This window comes from Cherax quadricarinatus, chromosome 52, assembly GCF_038502225.1.
Source record: "Cherax quadricarinatus isolate ZL_2023a chromosome 52, ASM3850222v1, whole genome shotgun sequence".
Classification (NCBI taxonomy): domain Eukaryota; kingdom Metazoa; phylum Arthropoda; class Malacostraca; order Decapoda; family Parastacidae; genus Cherax; species Cherax quadricarinatus.
The window spans coordinates 28,828,335-28,846,734 of record NC_091343.1 but is presented as its reverse complement, the minus strand read 5'-3'; the positions used below and the strand labels follow the sequence as shown (position 1 = coordinate 28,846,734).

Genomic DNA, 18,400 nt, shown 5'->3' with positions numbered 1-18,400 from the left:
CTGACCATTATTGTTATCATTGCATCATGCATAAGACTATCAAATCATATAAACTCAAGAAAGTAAAGAATTGTTTATATTCACAGGCACTTCTTAAATAAACTTTTTTCTGGATTTCATATTGGCAAAATTATCAATTATATTCTGAAAATCAATATTTCTTGTTAGATCAGACTCAATGGTCAACAAGGTTAGGTTACACAATTTGTTTTGGCTTATTGTTGAACGGAGCTGGTTTTTCACTCTTTTCAAAACAGAAAATGAACGTTCTCCTTCACAGTTAGTAGCTGGAAGTGTTAGGTAAAGGCGATACACTATGTCAACATTAGGGAAGGTTTCTGAGACACCTGCATTTCTTAAATGTTTCAAAGCAGCTGAGGGCGCACATTTTTCAGGTGGAGCTTTAATCTGATTCATATACCCAGAAAAATGAACTATTTCTTCAACAAATGTGTCCTGAACATCTGCTGAAAGTGTTGTTGCAACTTTAATTGATGTTCTACATCACTTCCGTCGCAACTTAAAAACTAAGCATTTGCGACGGAAGTGATGTAGAACATCAATCAATTGAGATCTGTTATTGAAATGATAAAGACTTAAAGACAGGACAAAGTGCTTTTAAAACCTACAAACGGAAGTCAGTTTGCGTTTTTAGGTTTTTCTTTATAGTATTTTTACCAAAAATGCGTCTTTACTGGTCCATGCGTCTTTACTGGTCAAGTAACCCTATCAGGTACCTCCCTTAACATTTAGAGGCGAAAACAAACATTTATCCATACACATCAATGTCTATCAACAACACTTCAGTTAATTTTTCAGAGTACAAGTCTAGATAACGTGTAATTACTACAGAAAATTGGATAGGAATCTCTCATACTCACCCATTAGCGGGAAAACACAGCTGTTCTGATGTAAACAAAGGCGTGTTGAGTGTTGCCATCTATGGTTAGCTTTATTTATTTTTATTTTATTTTATTTCATTATTTATTTTTGCTTTGATTAATTTTTAAAAATCAATTTTACTCTCCAAACACTTGAACTTTTTAGGTAGGGACCCCTTTGCACTTGCACCATGTGCGCAGTTTTGGATGAGCCCCTGAACCCCTTGGACCGCGGGGCCCCCAAATACGCGGGGCCCGAGGCAAATGCCTAGTTTGCCTATGCGGTAATCCAGCCCTGACCACATTACACTATGTGCGAAATTTCAAGTTATCGGCATAAGTACCATAGACTGGTTTATGTCCTGTCTTAGCTCTTTTAGTCCCTTTTTAACCTCCTTCGTAATGTGAATATATTGATAAATAAAATGAACTCTTTTGATACACCTATAGATTCCTTTCTTCTGCCCTAAGAGATGTTAAACCTATTTTTCACTCATTTTTCAGATCATTTCTATTCGAACTTATTCCTCTATAAGGAATGTATGTTCTTTGGCCAGCGTATTTAGTGTTCAGAAAACTTATTGATAGTCTTCTTCGTTATCATTATAATCTGGGACACCTTACTGAATTATCCCTATTATCATACATTCAGTACTAAAGACAATCGATTTTTGGTCACTCGTGCCAAGTTCCTGTGTAATCTAATAGATTATTAATGCGGGTATCCTCATTAGCCACAATCAAAGCAAGTAGGTTATCTCTCTGCGTTGGTTCTATCACAAACTGATTTTTAATCAACATTGAATTAAGTCTCTGAAATCGATTGTCTCTTGATTTCCAGTCAAGGAATTCCAAACAATTTGACTGAAGTTAAAGTCTCCTTGAATTACTACGTTATCGTGCTTTGTGGTTTTTACAGTTTCTTCCAAAATTCCTCCTTTTTCTTATCGAAGTTTGGGGGACAGGAAATCACGCCTAAAATCATTTTTTTTATGCACCTCCGAAAATTCTACCCAAACTCTACGGTCTTTCAGTATTTTAAGTGTTCTCTGTAATATAGTACCACCACACCTACCTACCTACCTATTTTTGTATTATTGTGAAACAATTTAAAATCCTGAATGCAACTATCAGCTGGCATGTCCCGATTCTTTATATTAAACCACGTCTCATTTATGCCAAATACTCGCATTTGCAACTAACTTCAACTGGTCCATCTTGTTTCTAGCACTAAAACTATTTGTATAAGATATATTAAGAAATGTGTTTTTTCTTTTGCCCTTCTCTCTGCTCATTCACTAACTCTCGTTCTACCTGTAACTGGTATCCTCAAATCTCATAATATCGCTCTTCTGATAATTCCCACTTCCCACTCTTTTTGTACCATTTATTACTGCTGTCCCATAAAAAAAAAAATACCTCTTACTATTCCTAGTTTATAGCCCTAACAGTACCCTAACCCCATGTAGGGTAAATATTCAGGGGACGGGAATTTATATTTATAAATTAGGGAAATGTCTGTTAGACAGGTAGTTTCCGAGAGTTGAAGGAGCTTACTACCTTGGGAGGCATGTGGCGAGTGTTCTTGGTAATGTAATATATAAATTCAATCCCTTTTGTGATAGATTATTTTTCTAAGTGTTATTATTCATTGTAATAATAAGGTTTATTGAAATAGGGTAAGAGATCTGTTCAAACAGCTTGGAGGGAACACTACGGATCAAGACTTAGTATATATAAGCCCCACATCACACCTTTATCTGCTTGAGAAGCCTTTTTCCACTATCAGTATCTAATATCTGCTCCTAACAAGTGAGTTCTTAACTTGTGTTAAGGTGTGTGTAAGTTAGAGAAGCCCAGGTATTAATATGATGGCAGGTTCTTGTGTAACAGCTAGAAGGAAAACGGCCTCCAGCCAGCACAGTTAATACCACCCTATGGGAGGGGTATTAAATATGTGTGCCTTGTACCTTGTATTAATATAGTATAAGTAATAATTGGATATTGTGTGATTAGAGTCAACTATAAGATTAGTGATAATTTAAGGTGAAAAACTATCTGTTTATGCACTACCATGTGACTAGTTACTCCCAGACTAGTTCTGTTTTTGTACTAGCCTCTTTTAACCTATTTCTAAAGCTGTTTTCCTTTTAGTACTTTACCAGATTCTGTTGTTGTTCATCAGAGATGTCGAGTACGATTGTTTCTGTGATAATTTAACTGTGTTAAATTTTATTGTTTATTGATATGTTATTCTTATTGTTGGAGATAAATGTTTACTAGTGTTTTGTAAATCATGTCCCTCTCTAATTTTTGTAAAATCTTTTTGCTTTTTTCATCAGTGGTATTAGTTGAGTTGTATGACTAAACCAGAAAAACTCTTATAGGGTTTAGCAGCAACCAAGCACCCCTGAAGATATGCCAGAAATTTACGAGAGTCGATCAAACCAAGAACCCGGAAGATATGCCAGAGAGTTACTAGAGTACTTGACGACCCTAGTCCTGGAGGATCAGTCAGGGCATGTAATCTAATGACCGAAAGGTTTCTGTCCTAACCTGAAGAAGGAATATATAGGTCAACTGGATCAGGGGAGTACTCAGCTACATCATGATAAGACAAGGGAGTTCCTTGGAGATCTGTGGAGTATAAGCCATGATCATATAAGTGGAATAATTAGGTGTGTCCTGGTACAGAAAGTGTTCACACCTGTACTTATGTTACGAATAATTTAATTAGAAAGGTTACACAGAATAATAGCAATCCATATATATATAGAATCCAACGAAAAGCGTATTTTCTCAAGTCACATGACCTGTTCTAAGAGGCTAGGAAAAGCCTGAGGCTGGCTATTGTATCTTCTAATATCATAATACTTGACATCTCAAAAACCCTCCTACCCCATATGGGGAGGAGGGAGATGGTGGTGGTGAGGGGTTGGAACTGACCATTGGCCCACATCCTGAGAGAAGCTGTGGCAGGTGACAGACCCGTTCTGCGCTACTCTGAGAAAACTTGCCCTCCTTCAGTTGCTACTCTGCAACACTGCATAGCTCCTGATGCACTGAGAAGTGTGAAAGTAATTGAGCTAAAGATTTCCATCCCTCATCCCTTCCCCGTGGCTTGTCTTCCATAGTTAAACTCACCTGTCTGCGATTGTTTGCATATATGGCAAATAATCACGGAGAAGTGGATAAAAATACGAGGGAAAGTATTTAGATTTCTTCCTGAAGCCATTTGAATATTTAATTGCCCTACCACCCTATCTATTATTTTTTTTCCTTTTTACCAATATGTATATTTTATTACATAATATCGTACACAAGATTTAAAAGATACATTGCTGCTACAAAGAACAACCACTGTGAAAAGAATAGTGAACTTCTTTTGTGATTTCTCACATTTTACGTGATGTGAGAAATAAGGAAAGCGCTTGGAAGTTCAGTATTCTTTTCACAGTGGTTGTTTTGTGTAATGTGAGATCACCTGTTTGCCGTGTATATATATATATATATATATATATATATATATATATATATATATATATATATATATATATATATATATATATATATATATATATATATATATATATATATATATATATATATATATATATATATATATATATATATATATATATATAATATATATATATATATATATATATATATATATATATATATATATATATATATATATATATATGTATATATATAAATATATATATAAATATATATAAATATATATATAGTAGGTAAAATGAAAGGGGGTAAGGCAGCCGGGATTGATGGGATAAAGATAGAAATGTTAAAAGCAGGTGGGGATATAGTTTTGGAGTGGTTGGTGCAATTATTTAATAAATGTATGGAAGAGGGTAAGGTACCTAGGGATTGGCAGAGAGCATGCATAGTTCCTTTGTATAAAGGCAAAGGGGATAAAAGAGAGTGCAAAAATTATAGGGGGATAAGTCTGTTGAGTGTACCTGGTAAAGTGTATGGTAGAGTTATAATTGAAAGAATTAAGAGTAAGACGGAGAATAGGATAGCAGATGAACAAGGAGGCTTTAGGAAAGGTAGGGGGTGTGTGGACCAGGTGTTTACAGTGAAACATATAAGTGAACAGTATTTAGATAAGGCTAAAGAGGTCTTTGTGGCATTTATGGATTTGGAAAAGGCGTATGACAGGGTGGATAGGGGGGCAATGTGGCAGATGTTGCAAGTGTATGGTGTAGGAGGTAGGTTACTGAAAGCAGTGAAGAGTTTTTACGAGGATAGTGAGGCTCAAGTTAGAGTATGTAGGAAAGAGGGAAATTTTTTCCCAGTAAAAGTAGGCCTTAGACAAGGATGTGTGATGTCACCGTGGTTGTTTAATATATTTATAGATGGGGTTGTAAGAGAAGTAAATGCGAGGGTCTTGGCAAGAGGCGTGGAGTTAAAAGATAAAGAATCACACACAAAGTGGGAGTTGTCACAGCTGCTCTTTGCTGATGACACTGTGCTCTTGGGAGATTCTGAAGAGAAGTTGCAGAGATTGGTGGATGAATTTGGTAGGGTGTGCAAAAGAAGAAAATTAAAGGTGAATACAGGAAAGAGTAAGGTTATGAGGATAACAAAAAGATTAGGTGATGAAAGATTGAATATCAGATTGGAGGGAGAGAGTATGGAGGAGGTGAACGTATTCAGATATTTGGGAGTGGACGTGTCAGCGGATGGGTCTATGAAAGATGAGGTGAATCATAGAATTGATGAGGGAAAAAGAGTGAGTGGTGCACTTAGGAGTCTGTGGAGACAAAGAACTTTGTCCTTGGAGGCAAAGAGGGGAATGTATGAGAGTATAGTTTTACCAACGCTCTTATATGGGTGTGAAGCGTGGGTGATGAATGTTGCAGCGAGGAGAAGGCTGGAGGCAGTGGAGATGTCATGTCTGAGGGCAATGTGTGGTGTGAATATAATGCAGAGAATTCGTAGTTTGGAAGTTAGGAGGAGGTGCGGGATTACCAAAACTGTTGTCCAGAGGGCTGAGGAAGGGTTGTTGAGGTGGTTCGGACATGTAGAGAGAATGGAGCGAAACAGAATGACTTCAAGAGTGTATCAGTCTGTAGTGGAAGGAAGGCGGGGTAGGGGTCGGCCTAGGAAGGGTTGGAGGGAGGGGGTAAAGGAGGTTTTGTGTGCGAGGGGCTTGGACTTCCAGCAAGCATGCGTGAGCGTGTTTGATAGGAGTGAATGGAGACAAATGGTTTTTAATACTTGACGTGCTGTTGGAGTGTGAGCAAAGTAACATTTATGAAGGGATTCAGGGAAACCGGCAGGCCGGACTTGAGTCCTGGAGATGGGAAGTACAGTGCCTGCACTCTGAAGGAGGGGTGTTAATGTTGCAGTTTAAAAACTGTAGTGTAAAGCACCCTTCTGGCAAGACAGTGATGGAGTGAATGATGGTGAAAGTTTTTCTTTTTCGGGCCACCCTGCCTTGGTGGGAATCGGCCGGTGTGATAATAAAAATAAATATAATATATATAAATATATATATATATATATATATATATATATAATATATATAAATATATATATATATATATATATATATATATATATATATATATATATAATATATATAAATATATATATATATATATATATATATATATATATATATATATATATATATATATATATATATATATATATATATATATATATATATATATATAAATATTGCTTAAAATTAATAACATCCTTATATTTAAAAAAAGTAGTAAGCACATTTTTAAGTAAAGAAGGTAATTTAGGCATGAATCGCAAACAGTTATTTGGAACATGAATTATTTACACTAGCTTTAGCGCCTGGGAAATTCAGAGTAAGATGTATCTTCTTTATCAAAGCTTCAGTACTGAATTATGCTTTTTGGAAGAGGTCAACTTCCATTTTCTCTGGAAGTTTTAACAGGTTTGCTGGTGATGTATCCTTCGAGACCAGATTCAAGTATATTGTGAAAAGGGCATTGAATGGCTGTTGAAATTCCTGAAGGATACTTCTAATGTTGCTAAATGAGCTAAATGCATAATGAGTATCTCTGTGTTAGGTCTGCAGCCTTCGTCCATCGAGTCTATTCTCAGTGACCAGTCTTCTTGCCCCTTTCCCAATCATAGTAAACTTTCTGAGCAATACTGTTACTTGTCCAGATGTACTGGTAAGCTTACATTGCAATTACCAGTTTTTATTCTTCTAATTAGTTTGATATCTGTAAAAAGGGATGCCTCTGACTCAATGCTGTCTAGTACAGGGTGGAGCAGAGAAAATGCACGTTTTTCTCACAACTGAAAAACTTTGTGCATTTTAAAGGTAAACAGATCTTAATTTCGTCAAATAAAAGGCATTTTAATGAATGTTTGAAATGTACATACGGACTAAGCACATTTCCATCAGGATGGTTATGTTAACTAACAGAACTGACGGTAATTGGCGACGGGAAACCCACCAGAACTACACCGAAGACCTCTTCACAGCCCAGAAGTGACAGTGTTGTGCGGTGTCTCCACGATAGGAATCGTTGGTCCTTACGTTTTTGAAGAGGGGGAGACCGCAGTTACAGTAACGCAGCGCGCTACGTCGACATGTTCAACAACTTAATGCATCTAGAACTCCAAAGGCGTCAGGTACACATGAGAAAAATGGCTTCCAACAGGATGGTGCTTGTTACTCCTCATTCTGACATCTCTCCATTGACACTCATTATTTGTTTCCATCTACTAAATCATTGTTCAGTCAGAGAACATTTCCCGTTATTCCTGAAGACACATTTTACAAAACAAGATCTGTCATCTTTAATCCTATTTTAGTTATGGAAATATCTCCTCAAGTTTACTTCTCTCTTCTCATTTTTCTTCTTTACCGTAAATGATATACATGTAAGAAATGCTTATCTGTAGTTCAACACGTCCTGTCTGTTTCCATCCATATATAAGAACTATATTCACCGTCTTCCAGATCTCTGACATTTATAGAATATCAATTGATTTGTAGATCTTAGCAGGAGGTTCAGAGAGACTTTCTGCTCCTCTCATAATGCTTGATAACATCCATGGTCATACTGTATATTGTCTCAAAATTTGGGAACTTTACGTTTTTCTAAAATATATTAATGTAATTAAGTAAATTAAATAATCAATGATAACAACAAAAAAATGTAACTCTCTAGCATATCCACTGAAAATTTCTTTCCATATCTCTAGAAAAACATGTATCTCAGCCTGGTAATCCATGCTCAAGATCTAGCCACAGGTATACCCCAGGTATACTCCAAGTATACATTGTGTAAATCGTTGAGTACCCAGTGCTTTAATGTATACAATTCACTCACTATGTTAGTTACCGGTTGTGTGTGTGCGTGAATGAACATGTGTTTATGTGCATATGTGAGAGTATAGTTAACACTGAGTGCGAGCATAAAGTGCTAAGTAAATTTGCTTGTATATAATAACCTGGCTCCTGATCGTACGAGTTGTGCCAGCGTCTCCACACGCTGGGGATACTTGGGAGCAGTGAGGAAAGCGGTCAAGTTACTACGATAAGCAGTTCCCATGATGAAGGCAAATATAATCCACGCCGCCACCAGGAGACGTCTGGCACTACCGCCAGATAGTGTGCTAGTGACACTCTGACCCACTAGCAGACCGAAAACTTCAAAGCTTATAGCTCCCATTCCTAGATGACTAGGGTTCGTTGTTTCACCTCCCAGCAACCTAATCTGCAACACATATCTGGGTGTCAATTGAAATTATGGATTTTCAGAAACGAGGAGAGAAATATTACCTACCTGGAGTATATCTGGAGAGAGTTCCGGTGGTCAATGCCCCCACGGCCCGGTCTATGACCAGGTTGTTAGGTAAGACACATATGCAACAGTTAGGTATCTTTATTTCGAAACGTTTCGCCTACACAGTAGGCTTCTTCAGTCGAGTACAAAAGAAGCCTACTGTGTAGGCGAAACGTTTCGAAATAAAGATACCTAACTGTTGCATATGTGTCTTACCTAACAACCTGTCGGTATTTTATATCTTATAATGTTCACTCTGTCAGACACTGCAACACAAGGGTATCTTGGTACAGACCTGGAATCAACTTGAACAATTTCTACTAGTGAGAATGGCTGGATTTGAGAGGGACCTGACCTCTCAACGACCACATTCTTACCTCTACTAGTGGCCTACATCTCACCACTGTCACTTCAACATGTTGGTGTGCTGGTGTAGTTGAAGACTAAGGAAAGATCGTGTATGTTGAGAACAGTGTTTGGGCGAGCATAGGTGGTGAAAAAGATAAAGGGGCCAAGGTGGGTGTGTATTCTGACTGCAAGACAGTGTTGGTGAATAAAAGGGATTGGGAGAAATTCGTGTTTTATGTTGGATTCGATGGGGTTGCCATCCTTGTCAAATCCAACATAAAACACGAATTTCTCCCAATCCCTTTTATTCACCAACACTGTCTTGCAGTCAGAATACACACCCACCTTGGCCCCTTTATCTTTTTCACCACCTATGCTCGCCCAAACACTATTCTCAACATTCACGATCTTTCCTTAGTCTTCAACTACACCAACACACCAACATACCTGCTAGCTGACATGAATGCCAAACACACCACCTTTCATCACACCAGTAACAGCCAACTTGGTCACCAATTACTCAACTTCACAAACCATAAACACCTAATTCATCTCGGTCCAGACTTCAATACCTTCTACAACCACATGGTCCATGGCAAACCAGACATCATTCTGGCAAACCGGGCCAGCTCTTTATTTCAACACCACATCTCACCTGGCCCTATTACAGGCACTGATCACATCCCAGTCATCTTACACATCTCCTCCAACCCTATCCTCATTCCAACCACACATTCATTCTCCTACAAGAACGCTGACTGGGATGCTTTCAAACAACACATAGACAATATTAACCTCACCTATGACTACAACAACAAACCTATCTCTGACATCGATACTCAACTTGATCTCATCCAGGACACCATTACACAAGCAGCCAACATCGCAATACCAAAGAAAACTCACACCACTCGTTATTCCTTCAAACCGTCACTCAGAACAAGAAGACTAATTATCTGCTACCACAACCGCTTCCTCTACAACACACAGATTTAATCAAGTCCGATTAGATCTCACTTACCTTAGAAACAACATTTTACACAGCCTAGACCAAGGCCACAACAATCACTGGTCACGACTCATACAACAAGCAGACAAACAGCGTATTAAAAACACTAAAGCCTTCTGGAACTTTATAAAAAAATCAGAGGCACAACTCCCACCAACAAATTCAAACACATCACCCACAACAACACACACATCTCAGACCCATAGGCTGCTACCAACATCTTCAAACACATCTGGGAGAAGATCTTCCACCCTCACCCACCTCACCCTAACGTTATTCAACACATTCAGAACATAGAACACTGGAACACTGCACACACACAAGAAATAACACCAGATACCCGCATACATCTAGACTCTCTTACCTCCTCCCAAGAACTCGACACTCCTTTCACCAACACAGACATTAAAACTCTCCTCAGACATCTTCCTCCCAAGGCTCCTGGTGCCTCTGGCCTAAACCATATTATCCTAAAACACATTCCTGACTCTATCATTACTGCCTACACAAACCTCCTCAATGCCTCCCTTGCCTCTGGATACTTCCCTTCCCTCTTCAAAGCTGCTACTGCTATCCTCCTTCCTAAACCCAATAAAGACCACTCTGATCCTAGAAACTATCGCCCTATCAGCCTCCTCGAAACTTTAGGAAAACTCTTTGAAAAACTCATCAACAATCACCTTCGCAGATACCTGGAACACAATTCTCTACTTTCTGATGGCCAGTTTGGCTTCAGAACACACAGATACACACAGGATGCCATTAACATCATTCTCAACTACATCCACAAACACAGAAGAAAGAAACAGGACAGCCCTGGTTGCAAAGACGTTGAAAAAGCTTTTGACACTGTCTGGCACAAAGGGCTCAAGTACAAACTCTACACTAACTTTAACCTGCCTCTCACTGCTCGTAAACTCCTCTGCAACTTTCTAAACGGCCGTACCATGAGAATAAAATTCCAAGGCTGTTACTCTGACTACTTCACACTAAATGCCGGAGTACCCCAGGGATCTGTCCTCTCCCCTACCCTCTACATTTTATACACTAACGACATTCCAACACCTGTATACCACAACTCCATCACACTAGCCTATGCAGACGACATTACACAACTTATCATTCATGCCAATATAGATACACTCACACACAAAACACAAAATGAGGTCGACAGGATAGCCATCTGGGAACAAAAATGGAGGATCAAAACCAATGCAGCTAAATCCAGCATTACGTATTTTAACTACAGGAAACGTGATCCTCCACTACCTGTCGAGCTCAGAACAGCTGACACCCGCACTTACATTCCCATCACACAATTTGTCACTGTCCTTGGCGCTAATCTTGACTACCTTCTACGCTTACACGGACACATACACTCAAGGCATGCAATAGCTAGTAAGACCCTTGCGGGCCTCTACAAGCTGAAACATGCCTCTCAACGCACCAAACTACACCTCTACAAATCCCTAATACGTCCTCTGATAACTTACTCTCCTCTAGCCCACTCTCTTGCAGAAAAAACAAACTTAAACTGCAGCGTGTCCAGAACAAGGCGCTGCGCTGGGTGCTTGATGTCAGATGGGAGGACTTCGCCACAAGCGAGTCTCTCCATGCCCAATTAGACATCCCTGCGCTGAATCTGTACTGGAAGACGCTCAGTGACAGACAGATAGACAAACTTGAGACACGACATGACTACTGGACCTCTCTCCTTGACGAAGACATTCGCAGACCCACAAACCAACACAACCTTTTCTACTCCTTGCATGATCCTGCTCCTAACCCTATTTACAAATAACCTTGGATTCACTGACAGGTACCTTCTATGACAGGTACCATTCTCTGACCCACCTTCGCCTTAGCTTTTGGGTTAAGACATGGCTTAGCTCTACACTCCTCTCTAGCGCTAAACGTCGCATGTCCCTTCCTCCCCGCTCACCCCACCGGAGTCCCAAAGAAGAGGCTGAATTTCTCTTCTCAATATCTGTCCCACGATAGCCTTCGCTGCTGGGTCAAGCCCTGGCTCTATTTCTACGACTAAGAACACTCCTCTCCAGCACTATTCTTCGTCTGTCCCGTCTTCCCCGCTCATCCCATTTGGGATCTTACCTGAACTTTCGTTCGTTCGTTCGCACTTAAACTCCATATTGTTTCAGACTATGGAACAATACTCTTCTCCAGACTGAGGGATTGACCACCTCAAAACTTCAAGGGTAATGGACTTATTACATCGTCTTCAAGTCTCTTCTGCTTCTATCAACTTTTCTGTACTCGACTAAAGATGCCTATTGTGTAGGCGAAACTTTTCGAAATAAAGATACCTAACTGTTGCATATGTGTCTTACCTAACAATCTGTCGGTATTTTATACCTTATCATGTTCATTGTGACCAGGTCTCATTGTGGATCATGGCCTGATCAACCAGGCTGCTACTGTTGGCCGCACGTTAACCGACGTTCGAACCACAGCCCGGCTGGTCAGGTACTGACTATAGGTGCCTGTCCAGTGCCTTCTGTTAAAACTGAGCTGAAGGTTTAAATGGACTGAATGATTCTCAGATGTTAAGCTATTATTGATAGAGACGAATTACTTAACATGCTTGTGTAAACCTCCAGACGGGAAGCAAGAGTTCGAAAATGAACGCCAAAAATAGAGGATATAAAAGCTCAAGGAGGAAATAAGAGTTCTTCTCAGGAATAAGAGTTTGAGGATGAACGTTGAATTTGCTTTGTGAGAATTTCCTCTCCTCACAACACAACATAATAAGGCAGCTTTACTTAATCCAGTTAATTAACATGTAAAGTTGGGAGAAGTTTCCCTTGTAAGCCTTAATAGGATATTGGTTATGAATCACCTTAGACCAATATTGTGAAGGTGACTAGAGATTAAAGTAAAATATAGTCTGAGACAAGATTAAAACATCGACTCCAGGCTGAGAGACTGATTACCTCAAACTCCTCTCCTCCTTACACCTTTCTGCTCTGTATTGGACTGATGAAGCCACTGTGTGGCGAAACGTTTCTTCAGTAAAGATTCCCATATGTTGCATAATTGACTCAATCTTCAAGAATAAAAAGAATTCTAAGGAGAAAACTGATAACCTTGTTGCTGACAAGGGCGAACTTTTACTGGTGTAAACTGAAGATCGAACAAGTCACAACATGCTTTGAAGTCCAGCGATTATCCAGTCCAGGATGCTAAGTCTCTTCAACACTAGAGAGATGAGGAAGCTGCTCAGGATAAATTCGAAGCAGCTGGATACAGATTTCATCTCCTCCCGACTTCCTACAATTAATATTTCTCACCCAACGTTAAGGCCAAAAATATTTTAAGGTAAGTAATAAGTGTACTATATATCCATTTTACATTTTTTAGGCCTAGTTCTTTTACAAACTTAATATATGATAATGTAAATATGTTAATAGACATTTATATGCATTAAAAAGTGGAAAAAGGGTGATTAGCTCTACAGCTAATTTTGCTTTATGGCGGTTGCCTGGAACCTAACGTGCCGTATAAGCGGGGCTCTCCTTCGTGTTGACAATCGAGGCGAAAGAAGCGCAAAGGAGGAACAAAGATAGTGTTAAAGGAGGAAAACTAACGGGCGAGTTTCTCGAATATTTTCCTGTATAAGCGAGGCCAGTGTAAATAGTATAGGATAATTCTATTCATTAAGATAAGTGAAGAGAAAGTACATCTGGAAGTGTCCAGATAAATAACTAAATGATTGAATTAATGTCGTTATGAAAGTCAAACGTGACGTGGTACTGAATGGACGCCATGTTGGCTCTACCTCATGGTACTGAATGGACGCCATGTTGGCTCTACCTCATGGTACTGAATGGACGCCATGTTGGCTCTACCTCATGGTACTGAATGGACGCCATGTTGGCTCTACCTCATGGTACTGAATGGACGTCATGTTGGCTCTACCTCATGGTACTGAATGGACGTCATGTTGGCTCTACCTCGTGGTACTGAATGGACGTCATGTTGGCTCTACCTCGTGGTACTGAATGAACGCCATGTTGGCTCTACCTCGTGGTACTGAATGAACGCCATGTTGGCTCTACCTCGTGGTACTGAATGAATGTCATGTTGGCTCTACCTCGTGGTACTGAATGAACGCCATGTTGGCTCTACCTCGTGGTACTGAATGGACGCCATGTTGGCTCTACCTCGTGGTACTGAATGGACGCCATGTTGGCTCTACCTCGTGGTACTGAATGGACGCCATGTTGGCTCTACCTCGTGGTACTGAATAGACGCCATAATGGCTCTACCTCGTGGTAGTGAATGGACGCCATAATGTCTCTACCTCGTGGTACTGAATGGACGCCATGTTGGCTCTACCTCGTGGTACTGAATGAACGCCATAATGTCTCTACCTCGTGGTACTGAATGGACGCCATGTTGGCTCTACCTGAATGAATGTCATGTTGGCTCTACCTCGTGGTACTGAATGGACGCCATGTTGGCTCTACCTCGTGGTACTGAATGAACGCCATAATGTCTCTACCTCGTGGTACTGAATGGACGCCATGTTGGCTCTACCTCGTGGTACTGAATGGACGCCATGATGGCTCTACCTCGTGGTACTGAATAGACGCCATAATGGCTCTACCTCGTGGTAGTGAATGGACGCAATGTTGGCTCTACCTCGTGGTAATGAATGAACGCCATGATGGATCTACCTCGTGGTACTGAATGAACGTCATGTTGGCTCTACCTCGTGGTACTGAATGGACGCCATGATGGCTCTACCTCGTGGTACTGAATAGACGCCATAATGGCTCTACCTCGTGGTACTGAATGGACGCAATGTTGGCTCTACCTCGTGGTAATGAATGAACGCCATGATGGATCTACCTCGTGGTACTGAATGAACGTCATGTTGGCTCTACCTCGTGGTACTGAATGGGCGTCATGTTGGCTCTACCTCGTGGTACTGAATGAACGTCATATTGGCTCTACCTCGTGGTAATGAATGGACGTCATGTTGGCTCTACCTCGTGGTACTGAATGAACGTCATGTTGGCTCTACCTCGTGGTACTGAATGGACGCCATGTTGGCTCTACCTCGTGGTACTGAATGGACGCCATGTTGGCTCTACCTCGTGGCACTGAATGGACGCCATGATGGCTCTACCTCGTGGTACTGAATGGACGCCATATTGGCTCTACCTCGTGGTAATGAATGGACGCCATGCTGGCTCTACCTCGTGGTACTGAATGAATGTCATGTTGGCTCTACCTCGTGGTAATGAATGGACGCCTGTTGGCTCTACCTCGTGGTACTGAATGGACGCCATGATGGCTCTACCTCGTGGTACTGAATAGACGCCATAATGGCTCTACCTCGTGGTACTGAATGGGCGCCATGTTGGCTCTACCTCGTGGTACTGAATGAATGTCATATTCGCTCTACCTCGTGGTACTGAATGAACGTCATGTTGGCTCTACCTCGTAGTAATGAATGAACGCCATGTTGGCTCTACCTCGTGGCTCTATCTAGAGCATTCACCAATAATTACTGTTTACCTCTCAGCATGTATTGAACCCCACACAACAGGTATACTTGATACCTCCCGCAGGAAGGTATCAGAATATATCACGTGAGAGGGCAGAGTCTAAGAAATGGGAAGGGTAGCCAAGACGGGAAAATGAATCATTTTTTTTTTCTTTTTTTTTTTATTCGCCAGTATTCTTTTTTTTTTTTTTTTTATTCGCCGGTATTCTCCCGGCCCGGGTCTTTTCCAAGTAGTGGTGACCCGGCCTTGGCTCCCTATCTGGGGAGTGTCTCGAGACTTAAGTCTCCCATGGGAGGAGGTACAAGTACCTCCTCATCTTTGGGACCAAGTGTCCCCAGGCCTAGCCACATTCCCCGCCCTCACGGGGCTCGTAGAGAGAAGCTAGGCCTCTGGTCTGCCATCTACCCCGCCTCAAAGGGGCTCGTGGGGATGGCAGTCTTATGAGTGGAAATTTCAGATTGAATGAACTGCGGATCACAGATGCGGAGAGCACGGAGAAAGAGGGATATAAGAACACTTTTCTTGACAGGGGAAGCATGATCAGAAAAATAGTGAATGTACATGCCACTGTGCATAGGTTTGTGGTAAACGGAAAGGGCAAAACCTGTATCTGAGCGGTGGACGTGGTCATCAAGGAAAGGAAGCAAGGAATGTGATTCCCATTCAGCTTTAAGCTTAATGGAAGGGGCAAGATTATTAAGAGCTTCAAGAAATGGTTGGAAGAGACATGCACATGCCACTGTGCATGTCTACGCACAGTGGCATGTACATTCACTTCTTTTCCTATCATGCTTCCTCTGTCTTGAGAAGTGGCCCGGTGGTCTGGTGGTTAAAGCTCCCGCTTCACACACGGAGGGCCTGGGTTCGATTCCCGGCGGGTGGAAATTCCGACACGTTTCCTTACACCTGTTGTCCTGTTCACCTAGCAGCAAATAGGTACCTGGGTGTTAGTCGACTGGTGTGGGTCGCATCCTGGGGGACAAGATTAAGGACCCCAATGGAAATAAGTTAGACAGTCCTCGATGACGCACTGACTTTCTTGGGTTATCCTGGGTGGCTAACCCTCCGGGGTTAAAAATCCGAACGAAATCCTATCCTATCCTATCCCTATCCCTCTTTCTCCTTGCTCTCAGCATCTGTGATCCTCAGTTGCATCAGTCTAAAATTTCCACTCTTCATAATTCATTTTCCCGTCTTGGAAAATATACCATGAATATACCATGAATATATCATGAATATACCATGAATATATCATGATGAATATTCCATAATGACTGTATCATAGTGTGTGTATCAGAATGAGTGCATGATGAATGTATGATAATGAATGATGTGTGTATCGTGAAGAATGAGCCAGGATGACTCTTTTATGAGTGCATGGTGAGTGTATCATGATGAGTATATCATAATGAATGTCTTGATGAGTGTATCATGATGAGTATATCATAATGAATGTCTTGATGAGTGTATCATGAAGAATATATGATGAATGCAACATGATAAATATTTGATGACTGTATCATGATAAATATATGATAATGTGTGTATGATGATGAATATATCATGAGTGTATAATGATGACTGTATCATTATGACTGTATGATCATGATGATGACTGTATGATAAAAAGTATCTGTCAGTAATGTTATTGTGTACCGTGTAGTTTACTTAAATAATCCCAGTTACATTATAGATATGCTCCCTTGCTAGCCGTGACGTCACGAGACTCATCACATGTGAGTACATATGCTCCCTTGCTAGCCGTGACGTCACGAGACTCATCACATGTGAGTACATATGCTCCCTTGCTAGCCGTGACGTCACGAGACTCATCACATGTGAGTACATATGCTCCCTTGCTAGCTGTGACGTCACGAGACTCATCACATGTGAGTACATATGCTCCCTTGCTAGCCGTGACGTCACGAGACTCATCACATGTGAGTACATATGCTCCCTTGCTAGCCGTGACGTCACGAGACTCATCACATGTGAGTACATATGCTCCCTTGCTAGCCGTGACGTCACGAGACTCATCACATGTGAGTACATATGCTCCCTTGCTAGCCGTGACGTCACGAGACTCATCACATGTGAGTACATATGCTCCCTTGCTAGCCGTGACGTCACGAGACTCATCACATGTGAGTACATATGCTCCCTTGCTAGCCGTGACGTCACGAGACTCATCACATGTGAGTACATATGCTCCCTTGCTAGCCGTGACGTCACGAGACTCATCACATGTGAGTACATATGCTCCCTTGCTAGCCGTGACGTCACGAGACTCATCACATGTGAGTACATATGCTCCCTTGCTAGCCGTGACGTCACGAGACTCATCACATGTGAGTACATATGCTCCCTTGCTAGCCGTGACGTCACGAGACTCATCACATGTGAGTACATATGCTCCCTTGCTTGCCGTGACGTCACGAGACTCATCACATGTGAGTACATAGGCTCCCTTGCTAGCCGTGCCGTCACGAGACTCATCACCTGTGAGTACATATGCTCCCTTGCTCGCCGTGACGTCACGAGACTCATCACATGTGAGTACATATGCTCCCTTGCTAGCCGTGACGTCACGAGACTCATCACATGTGAGTACATATGCTCCCTTGCTAGCCGTGACGTCACGAGACTCATCACATGTGAGTACATATGCTCCCTTGCTAGCCGTGACGTCACGAGACTCATCACATGTGAGTACATATGCTCCCTTGCTAGCCGTGACGTCACGAGACTCATCACATGTGAGTACATATGCTCCCTTGCTAGCCGTGACGTCACGAGACTCATCACATGTGAGTA

General features: G+C 41.2%; 1 protein-coding gene across 1 annotated transcript in view; it reads right to left on the bottom strand.

Moving 5' to 3' along the window:
- Positions 1–18,400, bottom strand: part of LOC138854204 (ionotropic receptor 21a-like) — a 497,881-nt gene that overhangs the window by 427,533 nt on the left and 51,948 nt on the right. Inside the window, exon 4 of the mRNA XM_070096002.1 lies at positions 8,361–8,626. Coding sequence (XP_069952103.1) covers positions 8,361–8,626 — 266 coding nt within the window. The remainder of the gene's footprint in view (positions 1–8,360; positions 8,627–18,400) is intronic.